This window comes from Nicotiana tabacum, chromosome 17 (assembly GCF_000715075.1).
Source record: "Nicotiana tabacum cultivar K326 chromosome 17, ASM71507v2, whole genome shotgun sequence".
NCBI classification, from domain to species: domain Eukaryota; kingdom Viridiplantae; phylum Streptophyta; class Magnoliopsida; order Solanales; family Solanaceae; genus Nicotiana; species Nicotiana tabacum.
This window is the reverse complement of record NC_134096.1, coordinates 94684642-94701096: the sequence shown is the minus strand read 5'-3', so window position 1 is coordinate 94701096 and position 16455 is coordinate 94684642. Positions and strand designations below refer to the sequence as shown.

At 35.3% G+C, this 16455-nt stretch overlaps 2 protein-coding genes across 2 annotated transcripts; both read right to left on the bottom strand.

The window, feature by feature from the left end:
- Positions 1-2467: 2467 nt before the first annotated feature.
- On the bottom strand, positions 2468-3999 carry LOC107794292 (peroxidase 63). Its single transcript, XM_016616777.2, has one exon. It carries the CDS (start codon positions 3791-3793, stop codon positions 2804-2806), a length of 990 nt encoding a protein of 329 aa, XP_016472263.1. The 5' UTR covers positions 3794-3999; the 3' UTR covers positions 2468-2803.
- A 7341-nt stretch (positions 4000-11340) lies between these two features.
- On the bottom strand, positions 11341-14595 carry LOC107794291 (mediator of RNA polymerase II transcription subunit 4). The gene is made up of 2 exons (XM_016616776.2): positions 14438-14595; positions 11341-12972 (listed from the first exon to the last, which is right to left on the bottom strand). The coding sequence occupies exon 2, from the start codon at positions 12947-12949 to the stop codon at positions 11753-11755; it is 1197 nt and encodes a 398-aa protein (XP_016472262.2). The 5' UTR covers positions 12950-12972; positions 14438-14595; the 3' UTR covers positions 11341-11752.
- Positions 14596-16455: the final 1860 nt, after the last annotated feature.

Here is a 16455-nt window from a genome sequence, read left to right as displayed (position 1 = left end):
TGCGGCAGCACAATAATAGTGCGGTCCGCACATCTTCAAGCTCCCAAACTACAAGTCTCTGAATCCAGTCTTCTGCGGTCGCACAATAATTGTGCGGTCCGCACTATGTGACGAAATTCTATCAGTGCATCTTCAGAGTTTGCGGCTGCATACAGTATTGTGCGGTCCGCACTGTAGCCTTTTTTGCCTTGTTTTGGTTCTTGTCCAATTTCTCCTTTTTGAGTTGATTTTTACTTTTTGGCTCGTTTCCCAGTATTCCTGCAAGAAAGCACATATTATTAGTTCTCGGGAATACTTTTAAGAATTTTTTAGCTAAAACGTAAGTAAAAGAGAGCAAATAAGCGGTCAAACCCCTACTTATCAAGGAGGAGAAAGAAGGCGTGGTTGAAGCGATATGAAGAAGAGAAAAGAAATGGGGCCACCTTTTCATATTTTCATTATGTACGCACTTAATTATGTTTTTATTATTATTTTTTTGCCACATCAGTTATTAGGGTGGAATAAAATTCACTCACAATGTGTTCAGGGGGGTAAAAAATTACCCGTTTAGTTTAAGTGTTCAAACATATTTTCTGGACAAGTTTAATGGGGTCTTTATGTATTTTGCCAAATAAATATGCTCAAGTTATTGGTAGTCTAATGCATTTGATGAATTTTACTAGATTTGATATTGCATATGCTGTGTGTAGATTGAGTAGATATACTTAAAACACGAGTCATGATCATTGAAATGCATTAGTAAGAGTAATGAAATATTTGAGAGGTACAATGAACTATGGTATTAAATATAGTGAATTTTTCACTGTACTAGAAGGATACAGTGATGCTAACTGGATCTCTGATTCAGATGAGACAAAATCCACTAGTGGTTATGTGTTCACCTTTCCTGGGGGTGCTGTGGCATGAAAATCAGCTAAACAAACAATAATAGCTAGATCTACCATGAAATCTAAGTTTGTGGTATTGGAATTGGCTGGCAATGAGGCCGAGTGGTTAAAGAACCTTTTGGCAAGTATTCCACTAGGAATAAAACTGACACCTTCTGTGTCGATGCATTGTGATTGCCAAGCTGCAATAGTCATTGCTAAAAATAAATCCTTCAATAGGAAGAGTAGACATATCCGATTGAGGGGTACGGGACTATGGCCAATCCTCTGACTAAACCTTTAGGAAGAAAATTAATATCTCAAACATCGAGAGGTATGGGACTATTGCCAATTTGAGTTATGTCAGCAATGATGGTAACCCCACCTATGTGATTGGAGATCCCATGAAGTAGGGTCATATGGGTAATAACAAGTCATTAGTTAATTAAATATGCACTATTAAATTATGTCCTTTCCTATGGTGTGTGTATATAGTGCAAGACTGTAAGGAATAGGAGGCTGAGTTATTAAACTCTTAATCTAATCATCCATAGCCTTTTATAGGTGGTGTATTATGCTGCAGAATACACTTAATGGATGGACCTATATGAGTGTGGAGTGGGGCCGCTCCTATGAAATTTATGGCAAAAATTTCTAGAGCACTCATGAAAACCAGGAGCGCGCATGGCCTATTAGAGCAAAAACGCGATAAACAACAAAGTGTGTGCTGGTATAATGTGATAGATAAGACCCTAAACTTACAAAAGAATTCTTGGTTCATAGAAGTTCTAAACTTCACCAATTGTTATGTATGTTTAATCTTATTTTATCTAGGTCTGGTTCATAGTTCAAGAGACACCAAATTCGATGGATTATGCTCATTTGTGAAAACCCAAAAAATAATTTATACTATTTTTTTAAATATTCTTTTTTGAGATATGTGGGGGATTGATAGAAAAATACTTTTGATATCTCAAAAAGAAATAATCCAAAACTATGTCTAGATTCATTTTCTTATTATTATAGTAATTATTTTTTATATATTTGTAACAGAAAATTAATTTAATTTTAAATTCAATTGGGACAAAATAAATATGAATATTGAATGCTAATTTGAACGTTACTGTTGAAAACTCAATTGGCCATTTGATAGCCTTAATGGTTTATGATTTTAACGTATAAACTTTTGAAGAGCCTATATGGCTTGGACGTTTTGATCAGATGGTGCATTTCATTTTTTGGACTATATAAGTCCTTTGTGTGCTCACTTTGAAAGACAAGGGGAAAAAACTAAGAAAGTATCTTCTCCTCTTTCTTTTGTGCTGAGTTTTCTACGCGCCTCAAGTTAAATTTAATTCATTTTTTCCAACAGTCGCATCATACCAGGTGCTAATGCCAGATGATCTTGAGTTGGCAATGCCTTTGTAATCTGTAACAAAAGGAGACACCGGCATCCAACTTTTTTAAACTCTCGCTTTCAAAATCATAAAGCAACAAGATAATCCATCAATCAAACATTTTGAACTGAAAAGGCAACATCTTTCACACAAAAGTTGCAAAGGAAACGAAAAAGTAGGAAACTGGACAAACTAGATGCAAAATAGAACAATAAAAAGTTGCAAATTTTATTTACGATTTCCGCCTCATACGTGCATCTCACCTGAATCAGTATACACATTACAACATAACGCAACTCACACTAATCACAAATACGGTCATTTCCCTCGAATACAATACCAATTACCTAATTAACAGAACACAGAACAAAAAAACAGAACTAAATCTTTGCAAAAGGAGAGCTTTCTAATCTAAATAAAAGGGTAAAAACATTGTATACATATTATAAGTTGCTTTCATCTCGTAAGTAATTTAATGCAAAAACAAATAAATTCGAACCCAAAAACATAAGATAATCAACTCTTGAGGGAAACGCCTTATCAATTGTTGAAAGCGTCACACCTGTGCCTGATCTCACCACGTTTACCAATTTTAACACCATGTTCACTAAGCTTCTGCATTGCTGAAGCAAATGCCTTAAAAAATGCATTCTGATCTCTAACATATTCTTCAACGTGAATTCTCGTCCTCGGATCTGAAAACAGACCACGGTCTGAAGACAACAAACCCAAACCCTTTGGCAAGTTCTGATAATACATATTGTCGAATTTGTTAGGAGTCATTATATCGTTGAACACTGATAATGTTGGATCTTTCTGGGAATTACCACAAGCATCTTTCAAAGCTTGAGCAAACCTCGGATTGTACGAAGGGTCAGCTTGTGAAGTCTTGTTGTAGTTATAAAGATCTGAGTTGAACTCTTTACAGTGGGAAAATCCAATTGTGTGAGCTCCAGATAATGCTACCATTTCTTGGATATAAAATCCTCTGGACTCGAAAATCTTAATGATTTGATCCATCGGCATTGTGGGCCGGGGCAGATTTCCTTCTACTAATGAGGCTTTGGATACAAAAGAATCTTTACGGCCCAATTTAACTGGATAAAACGGGCCGCCGGTTTGGACGACGAGGTTCCGAGCAGCGACGGCGAGAATATCGGAACAAGAGACGATACCTGGGCAGGAAAGTTCAAGCGCTGTCTTGGCGCGTACGACCACGTCGAAGCCGTCGCCGGGGAGAGAGAGGTTGATTTCGGCGTCACGCTCTGCTTTGTTGAAGGGAGTGGAGGAAACGAGGACGGAGGCGTCACAGCCGCCGACGAAGCAGTCGTGGAAGAAGAGGCGGAGAGTGGCGGCGGCGGTAGTAGGGGAAGTGATCTGTTTGTTTGTAGTGGTTTCTTCCATTATCTGCTCAAATCTTGGGCATGATTTACGGTAATAAGCAGTGTTTAGGGGCGAATGGCGCTGGGATAAAGAGGGAGTACTTAATAAGGCAGAGATGCATAGAAAAAGAAGCATTTTTAAAGCCATTTGCACAGTTTTTGCTAAGCTATTTTCTGCTTCTTCTTCTGAGCTCACTCTTGGCTTTGGATTGAGTAGCTTTGAGAGAGAGAGAAGGGAAAGTAGATATGTTTGGATTTTTTAGAGAAAAATGTGGAGAAAAGGGAGAGGGAAATAGGTAATGGAGTGGGGGATGGGAAATAGCTGGACGGCTTCAATGGTTTCTCACTTCTCTTCATTCAATGATTTATTTTTTCTTTTTGGTTGGTTTTACTTTATTTTTATTTAATGGAACATGTTCTACTCTCATTTTCTTCCATAATTCCAAATGCTTTTCTGTTTACAACGTTGCACATTATTATGGGAAAAAAGGACTACTAACTCGACGTTTTTAAAACCATTTCTGAAGAGATGAATAAATGAGTAAATGTAAGCGATGTTATTTTTTTATATTTATACTTAATATTTTTATACTTAATATATATATATATATATATATATATATATATATATATATATAATAACTTTTGAACAAAGAGGTTAAATTGCTTGGGGCAAAGGTGTATCTACCCCTGATTATTAGTAGAATAAACTTCATTGACCATTATGATGGACTTAGTTTAATTAGTATTGAGGTGAATAAGTTTTTGTCTTTCCTAATATTTAGCTACAATTTTTCATGAAAGAATTTTTTGGGCTGAGCTTTAGCCTTTAAGCATATGCTAATGTCAGTAAAACAGCAATACTGAGAAATAAAAATAATACAGTAGATTTAAAAAAAAAAAAAGAAGACAGGTGTCATATGAGTGTGAAATTTATTAAAAGGATCCAATGAGGAAAGGAAAAGAAGGAATTGAGAGACGCGCCGTTGCATGAACCACTAATCACGGGATGTGCGCTAGCTAGAAACATGGGTCCACATGGGAACCCGGTTCTTTGAATTGACCCGTCGGTGCTGTTCTACCATTTTTATTTTGGGTTCAAATTTTGTGGACTTGAGATGACAAACCAGTTAATTCAGCGGAGTAATTAAAAAAAGCATAGTAACGTCTTACCATAATGGTTAATTTGATCAATTTCCGAGACCCCAACTACTGAAGTTATAATGTTTCATACTCGAACGCTTACATTTAATGTGAATTTAAAAAAAGAAGCAAAGTATGAAATTTATGGTCGGAAACATATCTTAATATGCGGTTATTAAATTTTCTTTTTAACAGTAAAATAATAATATTAAATTATTTTCAAATATATAAATATATCATTCTCTTTCGACAAATAAGTAATAATATTATATAAATTAGAATACATGCAGTACCATTTAAAGAGCTCAAACTGTTTCTTTAAACTAGGATCTTCATCAATATTTTAGTATCTTAGAATTATTAACTATATTAATTGTTTTTCATGCAGTTTATAAATATTTATATTTTCAAAAATTATTTGAAGAATTTACGCTCGAATTCACATTGGAAAATTGAGTGTTTCAATCTTGTTCTCTGAATCCCTTCACATAAATTATGTAGGGAGAGGATGAAGCATTAGGAGTAGTATAATTTGATAATTTTTAAGCAGACTGTAAACTTATTTCAACACTTATTTCTCATTCAAAATTGACACCGCTTACGCTTCGCGGCAAAGTTAAACAATGAAATAATACCTTGTAATTTTAATCGAAGTTCACTTAATTTAAGTTCCAAAAAAGAGATCCAACCTTTTTCGGGTTTAGCGGCAGTACATGGACAGGGTGAAGATAGGGATGCGTGTCATTAGCAGGATGTAATCCAAGGGTTAAGCTCTAATTGAAGTTGATGAACATGTGATTTGTGACTTTTGAGTTGTACTTTTTCGGAAATTTGTGAGAAAAAACAGTAGGAATTTTAAATGTTCTTTTTTTTCTTTCCACAAATACGGGACAGAGTATACATAGGAGAAATTAAGGACGGAATCGGCGGCGTATGTTGTGTCCTTAATCACATGATTGTATTGATTTTTCCACTTTAATTATTGAGCTTCATAATCATAGTTCAAAGTTTCATACATTAAATATATTTGGGGTGGGTAGTAGGAATCTTTAATTTGCTCGCTGTGACATTATTATCCAAAATTCTTTAATGCTCAATCGTTTGGGGGAGAAAGAAGGCTCTCTCGAAGTAAAAATTTAGGCGAAGGCCATAAAAAGAATTTCGGTCTATATTATATTTATCGCTAGTATCACGAGTTTTAAATTTTATATTATAATTATAATTTTAAATGATTGGGAAAAGTGACTTGTTCTCATTTTCAAACCAATGTATTATAAACATTACTAGTTGACTATGTAATCTAATAATGTTAAAACTCTTTACATTTTCGGTGTTAATAATCAAAATCCAGAAGCATTGCCAATGTAGAGTAAAATTTTCAGTCTCTAAAACATGGCCTGAAGGCAATGCACAATGCACCAGAAATACGAGCAACTCTCACATTTACTCTCTCGGAGTTTTGTTCTTCATTTATTTCGGACATTAAACAAACACTTTTTTCTTTTCAATTACTTCCTCTGGTCTATAATAAGTGACCATTTTATTTTTGGCACACTCATTAAGGGAATACGGACTCATAGAGAAAAAAAGATGTATTCACTAAATTAACTTTAATTAATTGTTACCTTGACACATTGGAATATGTAAATAAGAGCAATTTTTGAAAAAAATAAAATTAATTCCTTCTTGATTATGTAAATAGACACTTATTTTGGACCAAAATAAAAGGTAAAATGAGACCTGAGAGTAGCAATTTATTGTTCAATTTATCTCTCGGAGTATTAATTGTTCTCTTTCCCATTCTGTTTTTGTTTGGTGCCCCTATCCTCAGATTGTCGGTGTAGGAACTTTGAAGCTAATCATATTACCAATTTGCGGCTCTCGGCAGTTCTCTTTTCGTAAATTAATAGGCAGTGCCGCACGGCGTAAGTTCATTAAATTAGAAAGCGGTCGATATTATGATTTTTTAATTTTAAAGTTCAAACTTAAAACCTTTGGCTAAGAATAGAGAAATCTTATCAATCAACTATAAACCATGGTAGTATGGCTCTTGGTTATTACAGATCAAGTGGTATATGATTCAGCAAATAGGCTCCAACTTATTCGTAGTGTATTTATATTTAGTGAACTTATTGTACCTACTTTCGTCTTTTTCTTAATTACCCTAAATGATAGAGTAATCTATTAATGAAAGGACAAAGAGGAAAGGAAGAGGGTTTAACAGGCATCTACATGGGAGATACCAGGAGAATTGGGAAATACACACACACACAAAAAAAAAAAAAACATTATCATTACATAGAGAATCAAAAGCATCATTTCAATAGTTTTAACTATTTTGTTTCTGTTGGAAAAAAAATTAGTTTCTGAAAATGCAATTTTTTTTTGAAAAATAACAGTACATGTAAAAATTCATATAAAACTTACAGTACATGTATTCACTGTCGAGGGGGATAACAGACAAGAGTGTCGACGATAGGACGGTAGGGAAGAAAATAGTAAACGATAGGACTGTAGGGAAGAAAATAATACTCTTTTCATTTCAATTTATGTATGTAATTTGATTGAGTACGAGATTTAAGAAAGTAAGAAAACTTTTAAATTTTGTGGTCTTAAACTAAAGACGTGGGTAATGTACTAAAATATCCTTGAATCTTGTGGTATTAGATATGTCATGTGAAAAATTGAAGTTAAAGAGTTAGTACTAAATATAAAAAGAGATATTATTTTTGACACAAACAAAAAAGTAAAATAAGACACATAAACTAAAACATACGAAGTAAACGATAAGGCGACAGGGAAGAAAATAGGAAACCATATCATTTAAAGATATGACCTAGTAGTCAATGAGTGCAAACTACGGAGAACATGTTCAAACCTCAGTAAAAACAAAAAAAACAATATTAGGTGATTTTTAATAAGCAAAATTACTCAATATATGTTTCAAAAAGAAAAAGAGAGAGAAGAGGAAAGCGCAGGCTAAAGCTGGTCCCATGTCATGAGAGGAGAAATGGAAACGTACATTTTGGTAAGTGACTAGTGACAGTTATCCAACAGCTCATGCTCGGTTTTCTCTTATGGCCCTTCAATATGATAGGTACACCTCTTACTTGTCTCATTGTCCTTTAACTCGGAAAATTTCCTTTTCTTGAATTAAGTTCAGACACCTCTCTGTTTTTGTCCCTTTTTGGGCCACAGCAAAGCCGAAATCATTTTGCTGAAAAACAAGCACATTATTTTAGGCCTTCTAACAAACTTTAGATAATAGAGAGTGTGAATGTGAAACTATGGCTTGCTTTTCCCCAAATACAAGCACATGTATATTGCAGCAGGGTGTTTTTCCCCCTTTCTTTTTCCCATTTATATGTCTTACTTGGCTCCCTGCATAATATAAGCTATGGTTTATAGTCAGCGAGAAGTTAAATTTAGTTTCTTACGAGAGTTTTGACTAGTTTCTAAACTCATTTCAAGTACGTTATTTTGAGAACTTAATTATGTAATCAAATTCATGACAATGAGAACTGAACCTCTTAGTATTCTGTATTCAAAATCAGAAAATCAGAAACGTTTTGTTTTCTTAGTTTAAGAAAACAAAACAGAAAATTTTGAGCCCACAAGTTTCTTGTGTATCCTTAAGGAATTTATTCCCCTCACAGTTGCTCAAGATTTTAGATTAATTTCTCCCACGATAGAACGGAATAACTATTCTGTGATAGCGACACTTCAAATCAAAGAACTTCGGCGAACTCAAATGGCGGAGCAAATCACACAAAATGCTTACGTTTTTGCTTTGAAAACCAATGCAGAATGCAAAAGATAGAGGGAAGAGATTTTCATATTTCGGTGGTGAAAAATGAGGTTGAGCCTCTCTATTTATAGCCAATAGAGTTGAGTCCCAATAGGTGCAAAGGTGCTTGTTCGTTTGAAGAGGTATCTATTTGACCGAATTTCTGTTAAACGGAATGGCTGGTCACGAATTTGGCCGTTGGAAATAATGTCGTGAATTTAATATTTTTCCGCGCAAAAATATTAGGAAAGGAAATATTAAATGACGAAAATGGAGAATAAATTTGGTCCAAAAACTTATCAACCAATCGAAGCCGAAGCCGAGCGACGACGGCGGCGCGAGGCTTGCTCTCTTCTCAATTCTTTAAAAGCTAGAAGAAGTACTTCTATATATAAGCACAAGAATTTTCCTCCTCCTATCCAATGAGGGACAAAGTTCCTTTGTAAAAGGGACTAAGCATGCGCTTAGTAGTATTTATGTTAGCAATGTCATTACTCATTATCAACATATCATCCATATATAAACAAACAATGACTATTTGATTTGGAGTATTCTTAATGTAAACACATTTGTCACACCCATTGATCTTGAAACCATTGTCGAAACCATTTGACAATATTGTTTGGTCAAATTTCGCATGCCATTGTTTTGATGCTTGTTTTAGTCCGAAAAGTGACTTAACAAGTCGACACGCCTTCTTTTCTTTTCCGGGAACTACAAACCCTTCAGGTTGTTCCATATAAATTTCTTCCTCCAAATCTCCATTTAAGAAGGTTGTCTTCGAAGTCGAAGCCGAAGCTTTAAGAGCCAGAAGAAGTGCTATATATAAGCATAAAAATTTTCCTCTTCCTACCCACAAAGTTCCTTTGTAAAAGAGACTAATTCAAAATTTCATTTCTCTCCATTTCTTTTCCCACAATTTTCCATTCGCACCTCTTTTTGTTTTAAATTAGAAAACCCAACAGAACTCACACCTATTTATAAGAGAATCCCATTCCACTAGAATATAAGCCTTGGTGTCACATCTTTTAATTTCGAATTAGAAATTTCCCTCCCCACTTCTAAATTGATTACTCAGTTTAACTGAAGAGAAAATTTCAGGGGATACTGAATAGCTTATTACATGTTCCAATACTCAAATTTAACCAAATTCCTCGAGAATTCTCTCTTCTGAACTGCTTTTTGGGCTTCTTTCTATTCTTTGGAACTAAAAATGACATCCTCCACATGCGCCCAAAAGCAAGAATCCTGAGAGGGCTAACAGCTTTGTTTCTCCCATCAGCATTTCCAACTATTTTGTCTTCATTCAGCAATTTATCCAATAATTTGTAATGCTAAGATCTTACTCGGTTTATATGGTCTTTGCTGCCTTTCATGTAGATTTCTCTGTATCAAAACGGCTTAACTGTCCTATAGTTTGTCCCTGCATACAGCCATTGAATTAGACGCTCTTTTTGTGGCTTTTTCTCTACATCTAAAGCCATTCCTTTCCGGCACCCAGTGAGGTTTAGAGGTGCTTGACACTTTCTTCTTTGTTTTTACCTCAACTCTGCTTCCTGAACTCCGCTTTTTAAAATGTCATAGACACCTTCATTCACTGTGACTTTCTTGTACGACTCAAAATAAGTCGTATCTTTTTCATTTCATTAGCTTCTTGTCGGGACAAAATGCAATAATTTTCTTTTAGGAAAATAACTTCCACCCTTTTCTCCAAAATTTCGAGAGAACACGTGCCACTATGCTGCTATTGGATATACATATGCACGAAGTTAAGAGAAGAAACAGAGGAGATATTTGAGGACAATACAAATAGTTTTTGAGATGCTGTTCTGACATCAAAGTTATCATTATCTTTAAAAGGGACAATTGGCGAGGAAGCTTCTAGCTTTTATCAGTCTGTTATATGCTTTCTGGAAATTAGTTTCCTACTCATTTCCTTTCGGTAATGGTCAGCTGCCCTTGCTTGCCATTTAGGGATTTAACTTGTTTAAGCTGTCCATCAAATCCAATTTCTGCTACCTGTAAAATCATCCCTGCTTGAAGGTGATCCACTCTGGAATCACTCAGCCGTGTAGTCCAATAAATCTCATCTACACTCTAGACATTCTAGTACCTGCTCATGCCTCGTAGAATTAATCAAGAAAGATGTCTCTGGACGACTCAAAACAAAGTTTCCGAACTGATTCAGGTTCCTCAAAACAAGAACAGTCTGATTCTGTGCACAGCAAAATGTACATATGGCTTGTAATTACAAGAGGAACAGAATCAGCAAAGTTGTTATCAGATGGAATAAATATCTGTGGACTGGATCTTTGCTTGAGACTACGTGTAGGAAAGCATGAATTCCATGTTTAACATTATGATATGACTAGTCGGAAGACATTGCCAAAAAGAGGGACGAACCAAAAGTGAAGCAGGGGGACGCTAATTGAAAATTTGGGAAATGTTGTCAAACAAGGTGAAAAGTAGATGGGACTCAAACTGCTCAACTGCAGTCAAGCAGAATGCACGAAGTATTACCAATATGACTAAAGTAAACTTTGCTCCCTAAGCCTAAATTAACACCTCAAAATCAAGACTTCACAAAATGAAATCCTTATCCTTACTGGTTGTACTGAACTTCAAGTTCACTATCTGTCAATTTCGATAGAATCAATGTTAGAAATGCATTACTTTTGTTTTGTCTTCAAATATTCGCTGAATAATGGAATGATCTTTACTCTACAGAGAGCATAATTATGACAGCTTTTACAGGTTACAAATATAAACAAACAAAGAAACAATCTCACAGTTTGATCTTGACTATTCAGAACACTGTTGGGACAAAACGTGCCACATAATTAGTGGGAAAGAAACCACATAATACATGTTATCACCTTTACACTAGCTCTCTTTATTTCTTGGGGATATCATGGTCAACAGGCAAAGCGAAACTGATAAGAAAACCTAAACTACACACACGGTAGAGAAAACTCAAGAACATGAAACTGAAACTCACATGTCCCCCAATTATACAGACATGTCCCCCAATTATACAGAAGAGAGCAGTGGTACCTGTTGTTTGAGAGAAAATAACTCATCCAGTAGGGAGGCAAAAAGGGGTACCGCTGCTTTGTACAAGGAGAAGCAAACTGCATATGGCTAACCTGTTTTAGCTACTCAAAACAGCTAACAACATCAATCTTCACTATCAGAGCTGGCCTCAGAACTATAATCGCTACTATCGTCCTCAATATCAAGCTGCACATGCCGAACCTGTATTGGCTCGGGCATTCTTGGCAGTCCTGGAGGAGGTACTGGTCGTGCTGGCGCTTCCTCCACTTTTGGAGGAAGTGGAAGAGAATCAACTGGAGGGAGAGCAATTGGGTCACCAGGCTTCCACCCAGGTGGAGGAAGTGGGAGGTCAGTGGGCAACTCGACAGGCATACCAGGTTTCCATCCAGATGGCACTATGATATTTGGAGGGATGAGGCCTGGAATTGCTGAAAGATTGGTAATATCTGCTGAAGGTTCAATGAGCGGCTCAATGATCTTCTCTTTGTCATCATCTATTTTAGGTAAACCAACATCGAGATTGGCAAAATTATATAATTGAGATGCACGCATTTGCTCGTCCTGTGGAGCAGGTGGGAGTGCTCCCCGAAGAGGAGCCTGTCCAGCACCAAATTCAGGTGGAGCAAAAGTAGTGTAGCTTATCCTATGAGCATATGACAATATGTCAGATAATTTCAACTGGGTTGCTACAGTTGTTACTGAAGATTCATCAATATCATTTTCCAACTTCACCCGTTTGGGACGGCGATAATCAGAGTAATCGTCAACAAGATTGTCAAGAACACGCTCAGCTCCTTTGAGTTTATTGGCGAAAGCAAGAATTGCAGAATCATTTGACCTAATTTCACGGGTGACTTTTTGCTTCTCATCTTGAAGATCAAGAATTTCTTGCAATTCGGCAACTGCTTCAAACAGCTGTGTCTGAAGAGAAGTAAACACAGAAAGGATTTCTTTTGAGGACGATGGGTAGGAATCTTGAGGAACCGGTGCTGCAGAAGGCAAAAATGAAGGGAAAGAGCCTCGAAAAGCACTAAGCCAATGGGATCGGTTAGGTGAGACTTCAAAGAGTCTTGAAGAAAGAGATGCCATTTGAATGAGAAGAGACTGAGCTCTAGAGAGAGGTGGGAGAAGAGGAAGCAGTGTTGATGAGGTGGTACTGGTAGTTAATATATTTGCCTGTTGATGAGGTTGAAGATGTTGTGACAATTGCGAGGAGAACTTAGGAGGAGTGGTTGGGTTTTGAAGAGAAGGTGAACTAGGAGTTGGCAGGCCAAGCCGGGCCGGCGATTGCAGAAGTTGGTGTTGAGCATTCTGTAACATCTTCAAACACCAGGTTTGAAAAACTAGAAATGGTAAAAAACCATACAGTCAACAAAAAATTTAAGCAATGAAACACATTATTAATATACTACAGAATGAACAACATCCTTTTCCAAGAGAGAGATAGAGAGGGATAAGCACACACACCTATGAAAGAGGAGAAAAGACTTGCAAAATTCAAACTTTTTTTTTGTAAAAGGTAGCAGTCAAAATTCAAACTTTTACATTTGTACATTGAACATGTAAAATTGTCCATATTACAAATATATAAAAGATTCAACTAGCGTGAAACAGAAAATTTAGGACTATGCAAAGGATGATCAGAAAGAATATAATAAACCAATTGGAAACCATCAACTAGCACTAATCAGAACCAACAGAAAAATGCGAAATGCTGATCTAGTTATATATACCCAAAGAGTACAACATTTTCAGTATCGACACTCAATTTCCTAGACAACTCACTAGCATAAGATTCATGCCCACTAAAACAAGAATCAAGGCATTTCAAAGGCAAGTAAAATAAGTGAAAACCATGTACCTAACAGATAAGTCCGTAGCATACCCTTATTACACTTTGTTTGGATCATTGTTACCTATCGTTTTATAATGTATTGTATCGTATCGTTTTATGAATACAACGTTTGGATAGATTGTATTGTTTGCTATTGTTAAATAATATTTTGTTATTTGGTTTGACTGTATCGTACTGTACTGTAACTGATAAGTTTACTAAAATACCCTCAATTGTTTAAATATTAAATTTATCAAGAATTACGCGTAAAAATAATTTAAGAAAATCTCTTTCTACTAATTTATCACCAAATATGTCTTATAAATAGATTAAGCAATTAAATTCATGCAAATTATAACAAAACTAGTGGAACAAGTTAATAATATTAAAAACAATAATAAGTACACTCCATTCCTAACTAGATCATAATAATAATAAAATGTTAAAGAACTATGATAAAGAAAGAAACGAGAATTGGCAGAACAAAGATAATTAGAATTGGAGATAAAATCAAATTAGGAGAAAACAAAAGAAGGCAAAACACCTTTGACGTTATAGGACTTTTAAACAATGGATTTAACAATACAATACAACCAATTTTAATGAAACAATCAAAACAAACATTGTTCTGGCATAACAATACAATACGATACAATAGGTAACAACCATCCAAACAAGCTGTTAATAAACCTAGAAACCAATAAGATCACCCACTGGAAGCAAAATGCAGAAAACATTGCATGACCCACCAAGTTTGAAACTTTACTCAACACAACATTCAGATACTTCAAATAAAACTAACAAATGATATGCCTCCTAAACCCAAAACGACATAGCAATTTCAAAAGCTAAAAACCAGTTGCTGATGACTTACATAAAAGTTTTTAAAAAAAAAACTGATTTCATGAAATTTCAAACTAGACACTGGAATGGAAACAAAATGAAAATGAAAGAATAAAAATGATAGGGCGTACCTTGGTCTGTTGAAGAAAATGGACGAATCAATTGTTTGGGTCTCGCTCGAGCGAGAACACAGAGGAGAGAGAAAAACTTGGGCGAAGATCTGAAAGACGGGTTGATTTGAGCGATGATATTGGGCTAACTACTCTTCTTTTGAAACGAGTTATATTGGGCTATTAGCAAATCAGCCCATTACTAATACATCTCTTGCCCAACCCGGTAAATTAGGCAGAAATAAGAAGTGCCTAACAGGTGAACCTGACAGGACTTCGTCGACATGCCAGCTTAAACTTTTATATTTTTACCCTTGCTTTTCAATAAAGACGTTGAGATAGATATGTGGGCATAGTAGGAAATACAAGATTAGGAATGAAGTTATTAGGGATAAGGTGGGAGTGACATCTGTGGAAGATAAGTTACGGGAATCGAGGATGCGATGGTTTGGGCATGTGAAGAAGAGAGACATAGATGCCCTGGTCAGGAGGTGTGAGAGGTTGACCATGTCGGACTTGAGGAAGGGGCAGGGGTAGGCCAAAGAAGTATTGGGGATAGGTGATTAGGTAGGACATGACTAACAATAGGAAGGTGTGGAGGTCGAGAATTAGGGGTGGATTGACAGATAGTTGTGAGTTTACCAATAGTATTAGTACTATTCTTGTATTCTTAGTTCTTTATTACTTTGTTATGTTACTCGCTTCCATTACTTATTATATTACTGATATTAATATATTATTGCTTGTTGTTTTATTTTTATTTTTTTTTAGTCGGAGGTCCATCAAAAATAACCTTTCTGACTTTATTGAATAAGGGTGAAGTCGCGTACATACTATTATACCAGACCGCATATATGAAATTAAGCTGAATTTATGGGATTAAGCTAAATTTATTGTTGTCGTCGTCTTTTTTGCTTTTCAATATGATTACGTTTGTTGTCATCAAGGAATTTGGTAAATAAAGGGAGGCATTTTCAAAGCCCATCATTTCTTATTACTGTCCCAGGGACACGTGTGAAGAGCTAGATGAAACAGTGGACCCATTTGTTAAAGTGTGTTCCCAAGATATTACTACTGCTCCCTCCGTTTCAATTTATGTAAACTTATTTTTTTTAGTTCGTGCTAAAAAAATGACTCATTTACTTATTTGGAAACAATTTACCTTTATGCAATGATTTATAACCACACAAAATATATGTGCATCATGTTACACCACAAGTTTAAAAGTCTTCTTTCTTTTCTTAAATTGTGTACCCAATCAAATGAGTTCAGATAAATTGAAACGGATGGAACATAATTTATTACTGACATTGTGGGGCCTTCCAACTTTATCCTTGCTGACCTCTGTAACACGTTTTGTTTATTTTTTTTACGACATGTGCAGAAAAGCTTATTCAAATAGGAGAAATATGAGAATATATTTTCCCACATCCATCTTTCTTTGTATTCTGCAGCAATTCTTGAAGTGGCCTTCAGCAATTATATAGGTGAATTATGTGTCAACTATGTCGGACAACGTGAAAATAATAGTGCATTTTCATTATTGATAAATGGCTAATTCTTAGATGATATTGCACCATCTCAAATCAAAACGTTAAGTTACTTTTATTAGTCATTACTTAAGCCATTCCCCTTTTTAAAAAAAAACACTAGCTCCAATTTAGTTTAAATATTAGTGATTGTTATAAGAAAAATCAAATTATGATGGATGTCTACTCTTCCTCCATGATGTTCTCAAATGCTTAATGACATATTCAATGACATATTTCTATGTTTAATGACATATTTTTCTTTACTTCATGCATATATAAAGGCCTTGTAATAGATAAGAAAATACACACAATTGAAGAAGAGAATCTCTTCCTTCTCTCTATCTCCATTTCGTGTTCATGTTTTACTAAATTGCTTTTATTTCTTGTTTTACTAAATTGTTTTTATTTCATAACACGTTATCAGCACGATGCTCTAACCAATTGAGATTGTCTGCTTTAATCAGGTTTTATCTTCTTCCTACCAGAGTTAGTCAATTTTTCTTTTCG